Genomic DNA, 21,975 nt, shown 5'->3' on the forward strand with positions numbered 1-21,975 from the left:
TTGTCCGACTGCAATCACTCTTTGCGGTAGAAATGTTCCGGCTCGTGTTGATAACTAGTGAAATATATGCCATAGTCTTCTCTGTTTTACATTGATACGCGGATGACTTTTTACTGCTACATTTACTTTAATTCGCCATACTGACAATCAGATGTACGAAGCCATTTCGCTTTGGACTCCGTTATCTCTGTTAGAGTAAAAAGTTAACTGCACGTGTCTTCGTTGTTAAATAAGGTTAGCCAGCTAGCTATTGCGAACAATAGAAGAAAAAGACACACACCATGGGCGAAAATGCCAAAGGAGCTGGAGTGTTTCTCGAACTAAGGAAGCGGTTGCAAAGTGGTCTTCTTGTTCTCTGGTAATTATTTGCGAAATAGTTAGCTACCACTAGCTAGGTATCTAGTCTTAGCTAATGTCGGCTAGTTGTGCTAGCAGGACAGGGTAGAGGTTGCGTTCCTGCCTTGAACAAACTGCGCAGAACAGACGCACAGAAAGGTATTTAACGTCTGAAGGACCACACACGTGTGACACTTAGCCTACATTTATAACATCAACTCCGAGCCCTACATCAGGGACTTAACCATGACCTGGATGATTTTGGGTCAACCACGAATCTTTTGCGCTACTGCAATGGTGTAAAACAATTGTACTACTGTTAGTCAACTGAATGCACCGCTTAGTTCATAGAGCCGTGGTAACGTATAACTCCCGAAGTCATCCAACCCTTATAGTCAGGGGTGTAGTGCTGCTGGTTCGTAGCGTCGCTCCGCCACTTCTCGTGATGGTGAAATGTCTCGCAAGATAATATTCTACATGACAAACCGAATATAATAGCAGAGATAATGTCCGGCTCCTGTTATACCAAAAACACCTCGTAATTTTTTAAATGTCAGTTTTAAGATGATTGTGCTGAAGTTGTTGCATTTTTGCTCTAATGCTGTGGCTGTGTTTAACTCCATCTGCTAGAAAATTCGATGAAATAGTAGTTAGGCCGGTTAGTCATCCTAGAAGATCGAAATGCATATTCCCATGAAACGGATTGGGATTAAATGGTTGGCATGCATGCAGCATGGGCGTTTAACATGTAAAACGTGAAGGATTATCATTCACGAACGAACAGCGATGATGGCCTAATTTATAGTAATTGGTGTTTTAGGATTTATAAAATATAGCATTTTCCTTAAGCCACTTACATACTGTGATTGCCTACGCGGTATAATATTGTAATTTGGATGATGCATTGTATGTATATTCTAAAATGATTTTTATACAATAGGCTTCATGCCGGTGCCAACTTTCATTCAGAAAGACGTAACACAAAATTGTGCTCCGTTAGGCAACCTAAAATATTGCACTACACCACTGTCTATAATAAATGTAAAGCAATTGCCGTATGTGGTCAATTGATAATACCAGCACCGTTTTGATTGAGACAGCGTCATTGCGCTGTTTTGAGACACGCATGGGAACTCCTCTTGATAAATCAGTCAATGAACCATTTTTGTTTTCAGTGAATCTCCGATTGGATATTTGGTTACAATTAGCCTGGGAAATATTAGCAAAATTGAAGTGAGTGCTGATGATATTTAGTCTAGCAAATGAAAGCGATTCAGATATTCTCTGCACACACTTTAGGCCTACTTTAGGCCTACCTGTTGAGCTTCGCTGATGTTTATGCATCTATTGGGCCAACATGTTCTCATGGATGTAATGCTATATTTTGACACCAGGTGGGGTTGTGGAGTAGGAAATTAACATTTTCATTATTATTATTTTTTTTAAATCAAAATAAATGGGCCATTCCAGCTGTGGCAGTGAGTCAGACTTAACATGGACTTGAGTCCATAAAACATTGACATGAGTCATAATGTTTTGTTTTAATAGGGCTCTGCTGCTTTTCCACTATAACAAAAGCAGCATTAGGGCCCTATTCAGACTTGAGATAGGTTGACATAAATTGGAGGGGGGGAAATGTTGGCTTAAATCCATGTTTTATGGACCTAAGTCCATGTTAAGTCTACTTATTTGAAACTGCCCTAATGAATCTTTCCATCTCTGAAAATAACTGTACACTCTTCTCACTCTTCTGGCTCCCAAGTGGATCAGTGGTCTAAGGCACTGCATCTCAGTGCTTGAGGCGTCACTACAGACACCCTGGTTTGAATCCAGGCTGTATCACAACCGGCCGTGATTGGGAGTCCCATAGGGCGGCACACAGTTGGCCTAGCGTCGTCCGGGTTTGGCCAGTGTAGGTCGTCATTGTAAATAAGAATTTGTTCTTAACTGACCCTGCCTAGTTAAATAAATAAAAAAGAACAGAATCAACAACCTTTGCATAGGTAATTAAAACAGTTTATTTGTGAGAAGGTGTTAAAGTTCACAGTTAGCCATTGTTATGTAAATGCAGTCTGAAAAGTTCCAGTGGCCTGGCTTTTCCCCCAAGTGAGAGCAGGTCTAGTCATGGCCTAGTGAGACACGGGTGCTGTCCCGTGTAGAAGGAAATAGAAAAGTCTAAGCCTTTCGGGTTAAACACTTGGCTAAATCCTGAATGAAAATGCACCATAAATAGAATCGTGTCCAGGTGTTGGATCCTTTGGGAGCCTCTACATTTGTTACTTGTAAACATTGGTGTGGGATTCTGTAGGTTAGGCCTATAGCCTGGTCTGTGCTTTGCTGCATTGCCTAATTGTTCTATAGTTGGATAATATCTTGTTAAAAAGAGCAGGTTTACTGTTTACAGACTCTTGTTTTACCAATCGCTTGTGTATTGTCTGGTGTGACAGGATGCTTCTATGGTTCCTGGTTGTAGTTCCTTCCAGTTGTTTGTTGTTGCTTCTATGGTTCCTGGTTGTAGTTCCTTCCAGTTGTTTGTTGTTGCTTCTATGGTTCCTGGTTGTAGTTCCTTCCAGTTTTTTGTTGTTGCTTCTATGGTTCCTGGTTGTAGTTCCTTCCAGTTTTTTGTTGTTGCTTCTATGGTTCCTGGTTGTAGTTCCTTCCAGTTTTTTGTTGTTGCTTCTATGGTTCCTGGTTGTAGTTCCTTCCAGTTGTTTGTTGTTGCTTCTATGGTTCCTGGTTGTAGTTCCTTCCAGTTGTTTGTTGTTGCTTCCTCCACTCGGTTGAAAGTGAGAGAATTCAATGCAGCCGACCCAAGTCGTGATTTTAAAAGCGGTCTTCGCTGGGTAATGTTTTTCTCCCTGGGGGACAGCACTTGTGTCAAGCATGGACAGAGATGCGTTGCATGGCCAGTGAAAATAATTGCATCGAACCCAGAGATTGAGCAGAGGGCAACATATCTTCCGTGCATGAGTGCATCAGGGCTGTCACTGCAAGAGAGAAAAAAAATCTGTGTTAGCCAAACATTGTACATGCACTTTCCCCTACACATCACTCTTTTTTTTCTTCCTTTGTCTTTCACACACACACACAATATATCTCTTTATTTCTCTCTATCTCTTCAGTTGGCCTACAGCTGTTTTCCTTTCCCCTTCTTCCATCAGAGGGCATCCTCTCTCTGCAGATTTTCCTCTAACTCATTAGACTTCTACTTTGAGCTGAGACAGCAACAGGCAGGAGGTAGAGGGGGATAAGGACAAGTCGGAAGGTTATGATAAATGACTTTAGTACTGTCTCACACACACATCTACCATTCACTTGTTTGTCATCCACTTGTCAAGGAACGCAGTCTCATTTGTGTCTCGGCCATTGCGCAGAGGCCTGCCATTATGCTGAATCATTAATCCAATTGTATATGTTTTTTTACCAGGTTTACCTGTCCTTATCAAAATATGACATGTTGCTTAACACCATGTCTGCCTGTCTGTCCCTCAGGAGAGATGTGGCGAAGAGCTATGCAGAGGTGAGGGTTACAGGAGGAGATTCGTCCCTCCACGTCCGGACTCCTCGGGGCCTGCTAATCGTGGAGCTGCCAGCAGGGGTCAGCCTCGTGGAGGGCTCCTGCAGGGAGGCACCTGAAAGAGGAGACGAGATACACTTCAGAATGCGCCTCAAAGTGGACCAGCACACAGATGACACAGGTAATAGTGAGGCTAGCTGTATGGACACACACACACACACAACAAACAGAGACAGAATTACTCCCATGTAAATGTTTGTTTCTCACATATCATAGCCTAATTACCATCTCCACTTCAGGTAAGACAGAACAGTATCAGTAGATCATTTCTTATTTATGGCTGATTTATATAATATATTCTCCTCTGGCTTGAGTCAGTTACTCCGTGGCTTTGAAGCCTTCCCTCAAACAGACAGTGGAGGAGTCCTCCTGTGTGCTCTCTGTAGCCTGATCAGCCCACACAGTACTGATCTATAAAGGACTGAGTCATGAGCTCAGTAATTGGCCCGTCATGTCTGGTGCCTAAAACTACACCCACAGATAGATATACAGACAATGTGAATCTTTGACCTGAATCAGCTGCAACCTGATTTTCGTGGAGTAATACTCTACCATCTTCCCTGAGAAAGAACTGAGTGCATGTTTTGGTGCTACTGTTCAGGGAACGGAAAACAGAACTAGAGTCTCTCATTGGTTCAGGTAGTCAGTCTGTTTTCTTCCGTTTGGTGTCAAATGAATACACCCCAGGTGTACTTTGTCTCACTCATCAGGTCTTGCTTATATTAACTGTAGAGTCACTGCACTGACCTGGGAACCGGAGGAGATTCCCCCCCCCCCCATGTTTATCTCCCAGAGAGAACAGGGCCCATATCCACAAAGATATCTGATCTACGGGGGAAAATTTAATAAACACTGGGATGGTGGCGGACTGGCGTAGGTGAAAGCAGCTTGGAAGAAAGCTGGCAATGAATCTGTTTTTGAGCACTCCTTCTCTGAAATGCTTTGTGGATATGGGCCCAGACCCCTAATACCCCAGGCCTTCATCTCTCTGTCCGCGTTCACTCTGTGTGTTTTTATGGTGTGAGGGAGTAATTTAGCGCCCCACCCAATGGCCTCTCTCCAGCTGAGAGGGAGCCGGCCCGGCCGACACGACACAAGGACAGCTGGGGTGGTATTCACTGACAAATCTAATCAAAAACAGATTGATTGGCAGCTTTCTTCCAAGCTTCTTTCACCACCGCCAGTCCGCCGCCACCCCGGTGTTTATCGACTTTTGCTCCGTCTCTAGGTGAAGCTCTTCTCCGCCGATAGAGTTGTTCATGTGCTCTGTGGCTACTCTCTCCTAACAGAGACCCCGGGGAGTGTGTTGGAGAGGCTGCAGGTCGGAGAGAGTTATTGCTTCCACTGCCAGTCCTGTGGGACCAGGGTGCTGGAGGAGAGGTGAGATGACCACAGGGAGGAAGTTGGTTCATTTACGTCCTCCGATCAGACACAGGAAGTGGGTGCCGCTCATAGTAGTGGAGAAGATGGGTTCGGTGAGGGAGATGGATGGCTGTTTTGAGCTAGAGGACAATGCTGTGCTCTGTCTCATCTCCCAATGTCATGTTGACATTGGATAGGTGGATACATGCACGCCCACACACACACCTGCCAAAACTTAGTGTATAGATACGTTTGTGACATTGTCATGGAAAATGGGTAAAACTGGAATATTGTCCAGCTTTCCCTGTTAATGCAAATATCTTTTTGATTGATTCATGCAAATAGGTTTTTGATTGAAGTTATCGATTCATTTCGTCACAGTACAAATAGTCTCCGTTGTATAGTAATGTCATTGATTTTCCTCAGGGTGTTCAAGCGAGTGCTCCCTCTCCCCAACGGCAACTGGAGCTCCCTGGTGGATGACTGGTGCTGCCATCCTGACCCCTTTGCCAACCTGAAGCTGCTGCCCCGAGCGGAGGACTGTTTCCTGGGCGACACGCACCTCCTTGTGCCCCGGGATAGAGGCTGTGAGGAGACTCTCACCCAGGAGCTCAGCCCCATCACCAACAAAATGGCTGATGGTCAAAATCAGGACACACCGGTGAGAGGAGGCAAGGGAGGAAGGAACCTCTGTGGCAGAAGGTCAATGGCGTTTTCGCCTTGATCATCACGTTGCCGTTCGTTAGATACATCATTTAGGATTTTGGCGTTTCACCTCGCTCTCACTCTCTCCCCGATGTGCTGTATACTTACTGAAAAGTAAAGCTAAAACAGTGGTCATTTTCAAAAGTTCCCCTCATGTTTGTAGGGAAGTGTACTGTAGTTACATCAGCCGTGTATGTGCTTCAGGCTCCTTGTTAGTGTGAGACTGTCTGTATACCCACATCCCACTGGGCCTGAGACTGGCAGGAGGAGATGGACACACTCTACTTCACTAGCAGCAGCAGCAGCTAGCAGCACTCCTTTTTTTAGAGAGGAAACTTGAGGAGGCGGGCAGACAGGCAGCACATCAACACACATCGTGAGCCACTTTAACCCGAGCCTACAGCCAGGCCTGGTGTTTGAAGCCAAGCTTTTTTCTCTCTCTCTCTCTCTCTCTCTCTCTCTTTCTCTCTTTCTCTCTTTCTCTTTCTCTCTCTCTCTCTCTCTCTCTCTCTCTCGGGTGGGATTGATTTCACTCTCCATCTATTAGTCACTATCTGTGGCTCAGCCTGGGCCTTTTAGTGTGGTTGAGTGGATGGGAAGTGGAAAGAGGGACGAGGAGAAGAATTATGCCTGCCCATTGCTCTCTCCTCTTTTTAGGTTGTTTGATTGTGGTTATCGATTCCCGTTTTGGAGGAACTTAAATTAGAACTGTGTGTTCTTGTCTTTTTAGCTTTATTGTGTGTTTTTCTGTTCTTTTTGTAGAAACCCAACCGCAGGCGTACACTTGTCTCCTGTAAGAGCTGTACAGCCGGCCTGGGAGAGGCTGTGGCACCAGGTACACAACAGTCTTTATAGAATAGAAACTGTATATTGTACATTTTGTTTCAACGGGAATTGATTGATTTGCTGTCATAATACCCAACGTCATATAGACACAAACACGCACTGGTTGGGAGCAGCACTCTAAGCGCGTCTGCCTTAGGGCGGCACTACCGGAGCAATTTTAGGGCTTAACTTCCTTGCTCAAGGGCACAAAGGCAGTGAATGGCATGAGACCAACAGCCCTTCGTTTGCCAGTTCAATTCCCACGTGTATCATCTACCCCGGGACTTGAACCATAAGGAAGTTGCATTGCATTAGAAAAGACGCCCAGGTCAGGTTCTGTCTGCGTGAGGGTTGGCTCAATAGTAACAGTTTCTGTAAATGTTGCAGGGACCTTGAAACTCTACATCACAGAGGTGACAGTGAGACCCAGTGTGGGAGACGGCCAGTTTGATACCTCTCTAGACAGGTAACTATGCTGCTGCTTCTCGGACCGGCGCATATTGCTGTAACATCTGTGGATACTCACCATCATACGGATACTCCGCTTCTCAAAGTGCAAATCAATGTAAATCTATAGTTTTTCATTATGCAGATGGCAATATATTACCTTTTGCTACTACAATGCCAGTGAGCGACGTAGAATATTATTTTAGACACGGCTAGGTAGAATTCTTATCGAGGGTCAACCATGCCCTACTCGTCCACAGGTCACTGTTCCTGGAACAGACCGTAGCTGTCAGACTGGTGGAGCTGTCTTCCTCGCAGAGCATGTTTCGTTTCTCTATCCAGGCCTCAGATGGAAAAGCCTTCATATTGGTAAGAGGTGTGTGTGTGTGAGAGAGAGAGCTTGAAATATGTGAGACCGAGACGGTGTGTGCATTGGTGAAATGTGCGTGTGGCTTTAACAGAGAGGGTGTGAAGTGTTAAATAACTTCTTCTGATCCTCAGCTCTGGCTCCTGAACAGCGACTCCCTCATTGCCTCGTCCTCTGCCACTCCGTCATCGACTGTCAGAGGTGATGCCGTCACCTCTCCCGGCCACCGCCAGTGTTCTGAGCATCAATCACCCACTAAGGCTGGCAGCGCCGTCAAAGTCCTCTATCTCCCCTGTTCTCCCTCTGCCAGCACACACCAGGAGTAAGACAGCCTACATACCCATCTCCTGCTGCATTTCTGATAGAGTATGATTTATTTATTTTTAGTTGGGGGGGCTTTCAGTGCAGTTTGTTCAGGATATTTGATTATAACGGGGATTTGTACTATTGGTATTATTTTTATTAAAAAATAGTGTTTTGCAACTGAGAACAGAAATGAGTCACGGATAGATGTGGTGGGTGCTCCGTGTTCCTCCATGCTGAGTTCCCCGCAGGATTCTTCACTGCTGTTATGATTTCCTTCTTCCTCTCCCGCTTCACCTTAGTCTTGTTTTGCTTCGTATAATGTGACAGCCCCTCCAGCAGACTGGCAGCAGAGCTGTAATGAACAAACTGTGGATGAAAGGAGAGGACTCCTCTCCGCACGGCACTACAGCTCAGCACACCACTGCTGTTGACTGCGTGTAGGATGGGAAATTGCCTGCTGTTTTAAGTGTGACACTAGCTCAGGGGTATTCAAATCTGGACCTCGAAGCCAGTTCCACTGCTGTTTTTCATTCTTCCCGTCTAATCAGGGACTGATTTAGACCTGGGACACCAGGTGGGTGGAATTAAATATTAGGTAAGAACTGAGAGCCTGCAGTACTCTGGAACTCCAGGCTGGGATTTGAATACACAAATGCCCTACGTCAAGGCTTTCTAACCCTCTTCCAAGAGCTACCGTCCTGTAGGTTTTCGCTCCAACCCTAATCTAGCGCACGGGTTGATAATTAGCTGGTTGACGAGCTAAATCGGGTTAGTTACAACTGGGGTTGGAGCGAAAACCTACAGGGGAGCTCTCCCAGGAACAGGGTTGGAGAGCCCTGACTGACACGAGCTTAAACCCGGATCGCTCCTCCAACATTTTGGGATAAAACAACGTGGCTGTTGGCTGACACAGCTTGTATGAAGGTGGGGAAGTGTTAGAGAAACATCTGTTTCCTGTAGGCCTACATACTGTCACATACGCGACATTCATCCCTGACTCTGTTTTAATTCAGTCAGCCGTGTAAGTCACGGAGCACCGTCTGTCTTGGTTGAACGCACTGGAGGCGACGTTGTGTTTGTTGGGAGGTGCACGCCAGTAACGTGTCTCTAATTGGCGGGAGAATCGGTGAGCCTCTGCTTAATTGAATTGTGACTGTCACCGAGGGCGATGACTTGATTAGTGTGGAGTTGACGGCTGCAGAACTAATCAAATTTACTACCAGCGGTGTTTTCATTAGTACAAACCGTAGCAAAACATTTTGCGACGAATACGAGGGTTTCTTATTGGACAAGTTCAGGTTAGTCCCTCCCTGTTTTGGCCCATTTATTTCTTTTTGGGCAATGGTTCCTAAACACTACACCCTTGGGTGACCGTTGAAGTTTTATGACCAGCGCTGCATGTTAGGATTGTCTTTACTGTAAAAGCAGTTGCATTCACTGTATACTAAGTGAGTGTTACTTTCTATACTAAGGACTTATCGGCATTTTAACTCTGAGTGTCTGTCACTGCACAGATGGCGAAATGTAATGAAAAAACCTGGATCGCTTCCACGACCTGTGACAGGGAATCAATCTTTCCCTCACTTTCTCATTCCTCTATCCCTTTCAAACTCTCACTGTTCAACATTACCCAGTGATAGATTATAATTATTTGATTAACATCGTAATGCTTCAAACTGGGATTTATGTCCCCTTGCCTAGAAGATGTGAACCTCGGAGAGATATTTGACTTTTTATGTATTACTCTGACTGATGCATTGTATTTTCATTCTGCATTTTCTCTCTTTCTTCATGTCTTTCTCTCGGTCTCATTATTTTTCTTTCTCTCGCTGTCCCTTATCTCTGTGCGTTTCCAGTGTTGTAGACACCTGGGAGAAGGACATCGGTGTCCACCCCCTAGAACTGCCCCTGACCACGTGCCAGGAGCTGTTGTCGGTGCTGACAGCCAGTACTTCCTGTCTCCCTCCGTCGCTGCATTCCATGAACTCCTACCAGGTATGAGGGCCTCTAAGTAATGTAGGTAGAGCTTCTCCCCTTGGCAGGATGAACGTGACACTGTTTGATTGGTGATATCCATTATTTACAGCCTCTACCTAATAGCGACCATCGTTGCGACAATTTTTTGTTTTTTAAAGCACATTTTCGAAAAGGGGTTCAGAGGGATTTTGTGACTAACTATTCTTAGAAGATGCTGGAGCACCACCAATACTGCTGGGCTGTCTAACGTTTTAGTGCCCACAACAACAGTCTCCTCTACAGTGCAAAAAGGAAGAGTTTTCTTGCACCTAGGCAAGACTAGGAGTTGTAAACTTGGCTGACTTCCCCGGGGACTCTCCAGAGACTTTCCAGACAGTTGCACAGTAATTACCACCATTGTCTCATCCCTGCCTCTTTACCTGTCACAGCAGCACTCACCTGAGAGCACAGATGTGTAGTTTGAGAAGTTGAAGTAGCCTAACATTTGAAAAAAATAACGTAAACAAACATTTGAGCTGCATATTCAACGTGGCTGAAGATGAGGCCACTGGCTCCGGTCTCATTATATAGTTATCACGGCTCTGTGTCCTTTGATTAAAATGCTTACTACTTATTGTTTTTACTTCCCACCGCTACTATGTCACCAAACCTCTACGAGACTGCTTATTATATTTAAGTGCTCTCTCTCTTTCTCTCCCACGCTCTGCAATCTCATATTTTGTGTTCCTTCCCCCTTTCACAAAACTCTGTTACTTGCCCTCTGGGTCTGTACAGGGGAGGAGGAACTCATTTTGACTCTGGCAGAAGCTATCAATTCCACTTAGAGGGAGGGGAGAGAACTTCTTCCCTTACTTTTTCCATTTATCTTCAGTTTGTCATATTTCAGTCTGATAGGCTTGTAGGGTGTTAAGAGTTAGTCATTCTGTACATTCAGATGTTGCAATAAGTCTTTTTAGTCAAAAAAAAAATATTTTCCGGAGAAACCATCAATTGTCTAGAGTTGCGATGCCATACTCTCCCCATGTTACCATATTCCCAAGTCCCGTTCATCACTCGGCTGGAAAGTGTGGAAATCGAGGATATCAATGTCTTGTCCTGACCGTGAGTGATTATGCTATTGCTGAAAAGGGACTTGTTTTAGGACGGGGGTACTTTAGACTGCATGTCACTAAAATGGGAGAAGAGACAAGAGGGACTAAGGGGAGTGATGAAGAGTGTCTGATTTAGTCACTTAAATGCCTCCACTGGAGAGATGGATTCACTGCTCTGCTGTAAGCCTAGTAGTACCAGAGAGTAATGCGATCACATCGTCAGATAGAGTTACAGCAGATGAGGGCTGAAAACTCCCAAATTGATAATGTAGCCCTAATGGTGTGTGTGTGGGCATGTGAAATGGTGAGTGGGCCTTCCAGTGCCAGTCTATTGTGTTAGCCCTTCTAACCAGATCTAGCCTCTCATTATTGGAGGAGGAATGGTGTGTTGTCTGGGATGTTGTGTTCCACCTCTGAGCTGTGCTGCGGTGTAATGGGGTGTAAAGTACTTCCAGTACAGCGTGCCACCCCTGCCACAGAACCCCCCCCCCTCCTGCCTGCCAGCTCATTAATCTCCCACACAGAGAGACACACTGGAAGATAAAACTGGACAGAAAAAGGTAAGGGGCACCATGCTGGGAAAATGTTATCTATATCAAGTCTCACCCTGACGATGTCTTGCAATGTGGCGTGTTGTTGAAATGATTTACCTCCCTCAGATACACGCGCCTGAGGGAGGTAAGGGAATGCATGAAAAATGGGATTAGTCGGAAGAATTCTCTAACCCGCACTGTATTGTATTAGACTGAAAGACTTGTGACACTCGGTCAGTGTGGCTGGTCCCCGTCATTTAGACGACTCGGTCAGTTGCTGTGGCACTCCTCAGTCAGAATCGGAAACCTCCCTCAGTCAGTAGCTTACATCACACTTTGAGAAATGCCTTATTCCCCACAGAACACCGTTTCAGTGTAGGCAAACTGCTTTCACTTCAGCAGCCAGTTCCCATTCACACATGTCATTTGTGTTTTTTTCCCCCCCTCTGTTATTTTTCTCGTCAAGTGGAGTAAATAATATTCCCTCTGTTACCTCGCCAAGATGTTGAGTGTTGTGATAACTGAGCACCAAAGCTGAGCCTATAGGTTCTGACGCTTCTCTTCTCTAGTCGTATCAGCCCTTTTAACGCTGACAGATTAACACCCCGCTGTGAATACTACTACCTCTGACAAAAGAGCCATAGTACAGTGATGGAAAGAAAATAAACTGTACTGGCAAATGCAATCTCCCATCTAAAAAAAATAAATAATAATATATCCCTAGGAGAGTAGACGTTTTTAAAGGAGACGGGCTGAAATTGTATTTCCATTATTAGAATTTGTAACTGCCGTGAGCTCACGACGAAGCTGTGATGAGAAACTGTTTCACCCGTGGGTAGCACATTAGCATATCACAACTATTCTTGGAATGTAGCAGGACCTTGTGTCAATAATAATTCATTTAATATAAAGTGTTTTTCTCACACCCAAGCTGACATTTTCTTTTAAATAATAAAAACAATCCAAAAAACAACGTAGACAAGAAACAAGGCTATATACAGGGATCATCAGGTTTGGAGGACATGAGAACAGAATTAGCAGAGGTCCTTGAAAGCTTTTGTGAGCAGCACGGTCTTGAGCTGTGTTTTTTAAAAGAGGACAGAGACACTGCACTAATTATGTCTGGAAGAGACTCTACCCTAATAGTGTTTTCCACAGCCGCGGAGCCCTGTCACCTATAGTTTGTAAGAGGTTGTAAGTGATAAGAAAATTTCCCAGGACATAGACATATCTGATATTGGCAAAAAGCTTAAATTCTTGTTAATCTAACTGCACTGTCCAATTTACAGTAGCTATTACAGTGAAAGAATACCATGCTATTGTTTGAGGAGAGTACACAATTTTGAACATGAAAAGTTATTAATAAACAAATTAGGCACAATTGGGCAGTCTTGACACAAAAATGTTAGCATAAATGCAATGGTTCATTGGATCAGTCTAAAACTTTAGACATACGCTGATGCCATCTAGTGGCCAATATCTAAATTGCACCTGGGCTGGAATAATACATTATGGCCTTTCTCTTGCATTTCAAAGATTGTACAAAAAAAATACCAAAACTTCTTTTTTTGTATTATCTTTTACCAGATCTATTGTGTTATATTCTACTACATTCCTTTCACATTTCCATAAATGTAAGTGTTTCCTTTCAAATGGTACCAAGAATATGCATATCCTTGCATCAGGGCCTGAGCTACAGGCAGTTAGATTTGGGTATGTCATTTTAGGTGAAAATTGAAAAAAGGGGCTAATCCTTAAGAGGTTCTGCAGGGAACTAAACTGCATCCACGCTTTGATGTCCTGCAGGCAGCTGACCAGGAGTGCATTGTCAGTGTTTGTGGAGACATACAGCCGAGTGTTGTCAGCATAGAAGTGAAAGCCCAGTCCGTGTTTCCTCAAGATGTTTCTCAGTGGCAGCATGTAGATGCAAAACAATAGTGGCCCCAGAACCAAGCCTTGAGGGGGACACCCTGTTGGACCACAACTGTCTCACCTACTAGGACCGATGGCTACAAACTGGCAGTGAGAGAGACACTGTTCAGGTTCTGACAGGCCCAGGTGCTTCTCCATGCAGTCCAGCAGGAAGGTGTGGCTGACTGTGTCAAGTATGAGGATGATGGCAGCCTCGAGTTAGCATTCATGAGGAGGTCATTGCCCCGGTAAGGGCCACCAGTCTTGGTGCTGTGTCTAGCTCTGAAACCCAACTGGAAGGGCTCAAGTAGGTTGTGAGTGGCCAGGTGGTTTTGGATTTGGTTAGAAACAGCACATTCGAGGAAGGAGCTTACTCAGGAAGGGCAGGTTGGAAATAGGCCTGTATTTCTGGAGGTTGTTAGTGTCATTTTCAGGCCTTTTAAGTACTGGTGTGACTGCAGACAATTTTGAGCTGAGGGACACATCCAGTGATGAGGGACTTGTTGATAATTTCTATGAAGAGAGGCTCCAGAGCAGGTAAGCAGGTGTTTACAAGGGAGGTGGGAATAGGGTCAAGTGAGCAAGTGGTCGGCCTCGTTGTTTTAACCAGCTTACATCAGCTGCAGCAACTGTGGTGAAGGTGGAGGACCTTGACTCGGAGCGTAGGACCGGGTAGATCAACTACAGGGGCCGGAGAGGACAGGATGGTGTTTTGAGGTTTTCAATTTTGCTTTGGAAGAAGCACAGGTATTTGTTGCACTGTTCTGGGGGAGGCTGAGGTAGCAGAATTGTTGACAGGTTGGAGGAGCTTGCTCACAGTAAAGAACAGCACCCGGGAGTTACCACTGCCGGTCCTGAACAGTTGGGAGAGGTAGATTGTCCGAGCTGCATTTGTGGTCTGTTTTTGTTCTTGCTGATGTTACTCAAACATCTGCGCAGGCACCTTTAGCCCAGTTTTCCGATACTGTCGTTCTAGACGATAGCCCGTTGCTTTGAGAGAGCGTAGCTCCTCAGTGTACCAGGGAGAAGATTTGGAGAAAGACAGCAGGTGGGTTTTCAAAGGAGCAACTTCATCCAGTATGGAGGCCAAGGGAGGTGTTGTATTGAGCCACAGATAGTTCCACAAGAAAGTCAGTTGAGTTTAGGAGGCCGATGAAATCGGCACAGCAAGTACTGATACAGAGCCAGTGATTTTAAAAGGCATGCATTCAAAAGATGAGACAGCTGGTACTGGAGTAGACTTCACAGTGAATGTCTAGACCTTTATCAGTGATGTCATTCATTAGTAAGCCTTTGTTGTTTATGGATGCATTTAAAAGCCTCAGTTGAATAACTTTGGAAGTTGCCTGAGGTGAAACCTGCAGAACTGGCCCTTGTCCTTTATCATCCACATCCGGTGTGCATGATCTCCTGTTCGCATTGCGAGTGCACACACAAGATTTAAGTTTGTTCATTAGTCTCCTACCGCCCCGTCGTCTTCGCCGTCTGCAGTTTTTCCGGAGGATCCCGTGTTGCATAAGATTGTTCTCTCAGCTCCCTGCACAGGGTTGTTTTAATATGTTCATAAACTTCTGAGGAATCCTTGGGTGTAGTGAGCGATAGTTGCTGCCATTTTCTGTGTCTTTTGGTCCAGCCTTTGGCGCAGTAGATATGAGATAAGAGATCAAAGGATCTGAGCTGGTATTTGAATCCAAATTATTAGCTAGAAGTCGTCAAATATGTTAACTAATTTAACGTAGTTGATTTTAAGAAAGAAAAAACTAGATGTGTTCAATATTTGTTATTTTAGAATGCACATAAACACTTAAAACAAAATATAAGTTTGCAGGAGTAAACTACCGAGTCTGCCACTAAGCGCTATTGCACAGGGATGCAAACTAGTCACCGTTCAGTGGAATTCGCTGTTTTGAATCCGAAATAGGTGACCTACGTGATTTGTGTAGATCCGATGAGAAAAGTTTTGGGGGGGTGGGTGGATCACTACTGGCTGTAAGCGATCGAGTGATGTGCGTTTGGAGCAATACTGGCTGTATCCAAGGCTCAGCCAATCGTTCACATAACAACAGAATGCAGCGCAGCACGCGACTGAAGAAAGGAGAGACAACCAATTTACTAGTTACAACATCAGCGCGCGCTCTGGAAAGGCAGCGCGTCAGTTACGGCAGCGCGTCCCCTGAATGATAACGAATAACACCGTACCCAAACCGGCAGCTTGCAAATTGATTTTGTCCCTCCACACCAAACGCGATCACGACACACAGGTTGAAATATCAAAACAAACTAAACCAATTATATTCATTTGGGGAGAGGTCGAAAAGCATTAAACATTTATGGAAATTTAGCTAGCTTGCAGTTGCTAGCTAATTTGTCCTATTTAGCTAGCTTGCTGTTGCTAGCTAATTTGTCCTGGAATATAAACGTTCAGTTGTTATTTTACCTGAAATGCACAAGGTCCTCTACTCCGACAATTAATCCACACATAAAACGGTCAACCGAGTCATTTCTAGTCATCTCTCCTCCTTCCAGGCTTTTTCTTCTTTGGAGTTTTATATGGCGATTGGCATCTAACTTTCATAGTTAGTTTAGTTTATTAATTCGACCATTTAAAAAAAAAACAAGCACACATAAAACTTAAAAGCCATACATGCACATGAATAAAATCATTGAGGATAACACACAAAGTCTGGGACTTATTTCCATTGTGGTCCTCTTGAGACAAGATGTTGAGACAAGATGGCTAGACAAGATTGAACACAGTATGGCAGTGAAATAATAAAACAAAAACATAGAAGAAGAACATCTATCTCATCATTCCATAGGGGTTATTCATATGGGCACAGAAGACATCAAACATATTTTTACTTTATTTTTAAAGCTGTCCAGAGAGGACGTTGTTTTTATAGGCAGAGGCAACTCATTCCATTCTGAGGCTCCAGTATACAAGAAAGTACCTTTCCCAGCATTACTCCTGAACCTGTATAAGCACACATCAGCAACACCTGATCTGGTGCTGTAATTGTGTGCATCTCTAACACGAGGAAAGTAATCACTTAAATATCTGGGCGCAGGACCATAAATACACCTGTAAACCAAACCTAGTCTAATCTGGGACACCCTAGCCTCAACAGGCGATGACCAAACTCAGTTCATCTTTCAATCACCCATGTGGGTATAACCAATGAGGAGATGGCACGTGGGTATCTGCTTCTATAAACCAATGAGGAGATGGGAGAGGCAGGACTTGCACCGCGTTCAGCGTCACAAATAGAACTGACTTCTATTTTAGCGCTTGGCAGTGCAGATGCTCTTTGGCGCACGTGAGCAGTGTGGGTGCAATAGTTGAATAACATGGATGTTTACATTTATTTTGCGATGCTCGCGCACGCGATGCGGTCTGCATGTTAGGTGAGAAGCCTGACCACAGAGACGGGGGTGAGAAGGTGATGAAGCGTACTTCATGAGCTGTAACCGAAAAACAACTGGCATTTGGAAAGTTTGAGGTGAGGGAGAAAGTGTGGTGGAACAAGTATTAGCGTTAAGTATATAAGTCCAAAGAAGAAAGGCCTGGAAGGAGGAGAGATGACTAGAAACGATTCGGGATGACCGTTTTTATGTGTGGATTAATTGTCAGAGTAGAGGACCTTGTGCATTGCAAGTAAAATAACAACTCAATGTTTATATCCCAGGAAAATTAGCTAGAAACAGAAAGCTAGCTTAATTGGACAAATTAGCTAGCAAGCTAGCTAGCTAAATTGCCATAAATGTTTAATGCTTTTCGACTTGTCCCCAAATTAATATAATTTGGTTTTGAGTTTGTTTTGATATTTTAACATGCGTCTTGATCGCGTTTGGTGTGAGGGGACAAAATGAATTTCCGCGCGATGGTGCTTGCGCGCGGCCAGTTTGGGTACGGTGTTAGCCCTTAGCAACGCAGACGCTCGTCGGCACGCGCGAGCAGAGTGGGTGCAATCATTGAAGGAGGTGTATGTTTAAATTTACTTTGCAACGCACACAACGCAAGCAGTGTGGTCAGCATGTAACAAATTCGCTATAGTATTAACTAGTATACGAGTCCTTGCCGTTCCTCAAGTTGTAATGCGTTAGTTGCTTACTGGACCCTGGCAATCTGTGTGAAATGTTAACTAGTTAACGAACTTACCACTATCTGTTAACTAATGTTTTCCCTCTACAGTATGTGGTTAATTTTCGGAATGAGAATTAGGTGAAAATGAGCCGTTGCTTGTTAAACAAGTGGATTCAGGGATCAAGTGTAGCTGAAGATGGGCCTGGCTTAAACTGGATGCCATTATAGAGGTGAAAGGAACACCACACACTTTCTCACTTTTGCTGGCACATTGTAGAACACATTTCCACAGGCAGAAAGTGTACAATGTAATAATATGCAGTGTAGCCCAAAGATAGTGTTTGTTGTGTTGAACTTGACAGTAACACGTGTGTGTGTGTAAGTGAGTGGGGGATTATAATTGTTTTTACTCAGTGAATGTTATTTTTGCACACATGTAGCCTTGTTCATTTGCTCGATGTCTATAGTGGCCACTATAATAGAGCAATAATAGAATGCCTGTTTGTTTCATTCTATTTCTACTTAAAATGTTTTTTTTAGTTTTTTTCCCCCCAAGTGCAATATTTGTGTGTGTGGTCACAAGCGTTCTATTATAAAGGCTACCTGCAATATTGGTGTGTTTTTTCTTCTCAAGACTTGAGTGTCATTTGCAGTAAAGTCTAGGCAACAAATAACATTGGATTGCTTTCTTTAAAAAAAAATGTAGCTGTGGGTTAGGTTCACATGAACCACTTTTTATTGTACACACAGAGACTGATCACGCAGATCATATTCTTTGTTTTAATTAGTTAAAACCTGCGTTTCTCCCTGGCGGGGATTTTTTGTTGTTGCATGTTTCAGTGCAACAAAAAAAAGGGGTCACCTTTTTGGTTCCTCGCCAGTGTGCATCCCTGATTGCAACCATCAACGACAGCAGCTGGTTCAAAGGTACATACTTGAAAGCGTTAACGTTGGAGGTTGAGGTTCACTCTCTTCAGTCAAAGGGAATGAATAGTAGCTTGTTTTTTCTTGTATTTTTCTTTTGGGGGGGCTTAGCTATTTTGTAGCACGTTCACCTTTGGGCTTAATCTGCCGTCACAGACTAATTTGTTATCATTTGTGTTAATGAGTGTTGATGCGGTGTGCAGGCTGAGTCATGCGTTTCGGGGGGGAGCCTTGAGTGAAGCCGATGCCCTCATCCATCATCCCAATACAGCGGTCTCACAGGAGATCTACTCGGCCAGAGCTGTGACCCTCTTCCAGGCAAACAACCAGGACTAGGACATGGCTTTGAGTTTTTTAATGTGTGCGTGTATGTGCAAGACCTGCACTGTTATGTCTGCCATCTGACCATGTAAGAGAGGACAGGGATGTGCCACGAGCCGACAAATATCCACATTTCATCTGAACACATTGTTTACCTAAATGTCACTGTTTTTTTCCTTTTGTTTTAACACAATCCATACAGTATACTCACCGTAAGTCAGTTTCATTGTACGTAATGAAGATATATCTTTTTTTCTGGCTTTGTATCTGAATCTCCATATACAGGTGAGAAAAGTAATACTGTATCTCTTATTGTTACACTTTAGAGATCTAACGCTATCTGTCTGAATTCTTTACAGGTGGCGTACATGAGACTGTAATGTCAGAGGTCAAGAGCCATGGATCCACTCGTCTTTCCTAGAGGGAGGATCAGCAGAAGAAACACTGGAACACTAGAGTACAGTTACTTATCTGTCAGACTAATTTGAGTGAAGCCAATGCCCTCATCCATCATCCCAATACAGCGGTCTCACAGGAGATCTACTCGGCCAGAGCTGTGTTCAAGACGCACGTAATGGAAAACCAACTTCCATTGCCCAAGTTCAGCTGGTGCACACCTCCGAGTGGAGCATTCACCTAAAAGAACGATCATTCCGTTATACGTTTTGAAAAGGTTTCTTCAATTTGGTCCTACTGAACATGACCCTGATAGATGCTGTAATGCAAACCATGTAAAAAGACTTGTGACTAATCATTCCAATGGAATGTCTGAGTTATTGATGACCTGCCCAGATTAAATAGTGACTCTGACTAACATGCCTGTGTTGAAGTGTGTGTTTATTAGCGGGGGGGTCACTTTTACTGTAAATAAGAATAGAATATGTTTCGAAACACTTCTGCATGAATGTGGATGCTACCATGATTATGGATAATCCTGAATGAATCGCGAATAATGATGAGTGACAAAGTTACAGACGCACAAATATCATACCCCCCAAAAAATGGCTTGGGGGTAGGTATGATATTTGTGCGTCTAACTTTCTCACTCATCGTTGTTCACGATTCCTTCAGGATAATCCGTCTACTCTTTTTTTTTTACAATAAAAGTGACTCCAAAATGACACTACATTATTTACCATGCATTTCTGTTGGGCACAAAATCATTTGAAACACAACCAAAACAAACTGCAAATGCATCCAAAAAATTGTAGTCACAAGCTTGATGTAGTCAATGCATGCTATGGATATGGGACCAAGTACTTAACTTTTTACTACTTTAATACACAAGTGAATTTGTCCCAATGCTTTTACTCCCCTAAAATGGGGGAACTATGTACAACAACAAAAAATCGGTTCACCCGATATGGATGAAAATACCCTCAAATTAAAGCTGGCAGTCTGCACTTTAACCTCAGTCATTGTTTGATTTTAAATCCAAACTGTTGAAGTATAGAGCCAAAAGAGGAAAAAATGCTTCACTGTCCCAATAATTACAAAGGGCACTGTATGTAACCTCTGACAGGTGGTATCTTTTTGGACAGGCTTTCATTTTACCTCTACAACCACTTTTCCTCGCCACACTACCTGCTGCTGTGTGAGAGGGAACCCAGCTGACAGCGTCATTATAATAACTCTGCTATAATTACTTTTTTCTTTTCTTTTTTTTACCAGAGAGCTAGTAATTGTGGTTGCATATGAGATCGAACGCTCCAGAGTTTTCTGAATGTCAGCTAGCGACGCTTTAATTACAAATACCTCCTTAGATTAATGTGCACTAGAATCTCAGCCAGCTTCACAAGTACATGACGACATACCGTCGATGCAGAATGATTATACATTATGCGGAATAATCTTCCGTAGCTCCATTAGACTCCAGGAAAGCCCGTGTGATTCAGTTTCATTTTGAGGATTTGAATGTTCTCTTACAGTGGGTCTATAAACAGGGCATAGCCGATAATAGGACACACATATTGTGCATCCCCATGGGGCTGTAAGGAGGTCATTGTTGGTAGCAACTGTAAACCGAAAAGCAATGAAGTGGAACACGGTCTGCACCATTAAGAATAAGGGAAAGAGTTATATTCAGCATCGCTTAATGTCTATAGTTAGCCAGCTAAAAGGTCATGGTTTGAATACCAGGAGGTAAGCTTCATGAAAAACGAAGTTAACCAAATGTACTGATTTGTATTTATTTTTTGGCTCTCTATTTCGGGGCTTTTCAGACCCATCTTGTCTCATGGTTTTGTTAACCAATATAAGGACACAACTATAGTGAATCCCAACACGGGTACAGTATAAGGTGGTCATTGTTGGTAGCTGTACAACTGCAAGAAACTAACAGGGTCTACCCTAGCTGATGCAGATGCAGAGTTAGACCAGCTTGTATCTGTCTATAGTAAGATCAAAGGTAGACTATAACAGTACTGTATAACGGGGGGGGACTAAGCTTCTCAACACGGATCCAACAGAAAGAACAAATGTATTGAGCACTAAGCTCTATTCCTGGATATTATTTTGCTGTCTGTTTTGGAGCTATTCAGGCCTACCCCTCTCCAGTGTCTTGTGATTAAGACGAGCTATCTGCATAGGTTATATAGCAGACAATGAGAGACGATTCAGCATTGTCTCTGCCAAAGTAAGGTGTCTTATGTTATTTTTACAAGCTCCCCGGGAGATGTAGATACCCCTGTTTGCCTCCCTGGATCTGCCATGTGCTGATGCGGCAACTGACAATTACTTTAAAAAATAGAAAGGCATATTGTGCTCACTGAGGTGGCAAAGCAGAGAGTGAATTGGCTAATTAAATATATCCAGTGTTGAACAGTCAAGAGGGTCTCGGCTCTCTTTCCAGCCCTTGTCACACGAGAGTCAATTAAGCGAGCTCGAAATAAACCATCAGCGTGAACCGAAGCAGACTGAGTGGGAAGAGGTACTGGAAGAGTTGCCCTCGTTCTGAAGACACACACACACGACAGATACATCAACAGTGTTTAATGTAGGGAATCACTGCGTTTTGCATCTTTGAGGAGATGCTGTCTTTCATTCCCCTCATCTTTGATCAAAGAAAACGGTATCAAATGGAGAGAGAAAAATGATCCTCCAAGGTGACGTTGGGCTGCCCGTGTTGTCATTGTACTGCTCATTAGTCTCCTCGGCTAGTTATCTCTAGAGAAATGCACAACTGAAATTCTTAATAATTTTTCTTCCTA

General features: G+C 43.8%; 1 protein-coding gene across 2 annotated transcripts; it reads left to right on the forward strand.

Moving 5' to 3' along the window:
• The first annotated feature begins 35 nt into the window (after window positions 1-35).
• ube3d (ubiquitin protein ligase E3D) lies at window positions 36-19,572 on the forward strand. Of its 2 annotated transcripts, XM_038977365.1 has the most exons (10): window positions 36-358; window positions 3,829-4,034; window positions 5,203-5,293; window positions 5,702-5,936; window positions 6,743-6,815; window positions 7,193-7,271; window positions 7,513-7,621; window positions 7,754-7,941; window positions 9,782-9,920; window positions 19,126-19,572. In XM_038977365.1, the coding sequence occupies exons 1-10, from the start codon at window positions 282-284 to the stop codon at window positions 19,144-19,146; spliced, it is 1,218 nt and encodes a 405-aa protein (XP_038833293.1). In that variant the 5' UTR covers window positions 36-281; the 3' UTR covers window positions 19,147-19,572. The 2 variants fall into 2 exon arrangements, with proteins under 2 accessions (XP_038833293.1, XP_038833294.1); XM_038977366.1 differs by lacking the exon at window positions 19,126-19,572 and having other exon boundaries at window positions 7,754-7,985; window positions 9,782-9,888.
• Window positions 19,573-21,975: the final 2,403 nt, after the last annotated feature.

The sequence above is a fragment of the Salvelinus namaycush genome, chromosome 37 (genome assembly GCF_016432855.1).
Source record: "Salvelinus namaycush isolate Seneca chromosome 37, SaNama_1.0, whole genome shotgun sequence".
NCBI lineage: Eukaryota > Metazoa > Chordata > Actinopteri > Salmoniformes > Salmonidae > Salvelinus > Salvelinus namaycush.

Excerpts from the sequence above, each read along its gene's own strand:
- ube3d (XM_038977365.1), top strand. The coding sequence starts at position 282 with ATGGGCGAAAATGCCAAAGGAGCTGGAGTGTTTCTCGAACTAAGGAAG. Across the intron at positions 5,294-5,701 it reads ACCAGGGTGCTGGAGGAGAG|GGTGTTCAAGCGAGTGCTCC; the intron begins GTGAGATGACCA and ends GATTTTCCTCAG. Across the intron at positions 9,921-19,125 it reads ATTCCATGAACTCCTACCAG|GTGGCGTACATGAGACTGTA; the intron begins GTATGAGGGCCT and ends AATTCTTTACAG.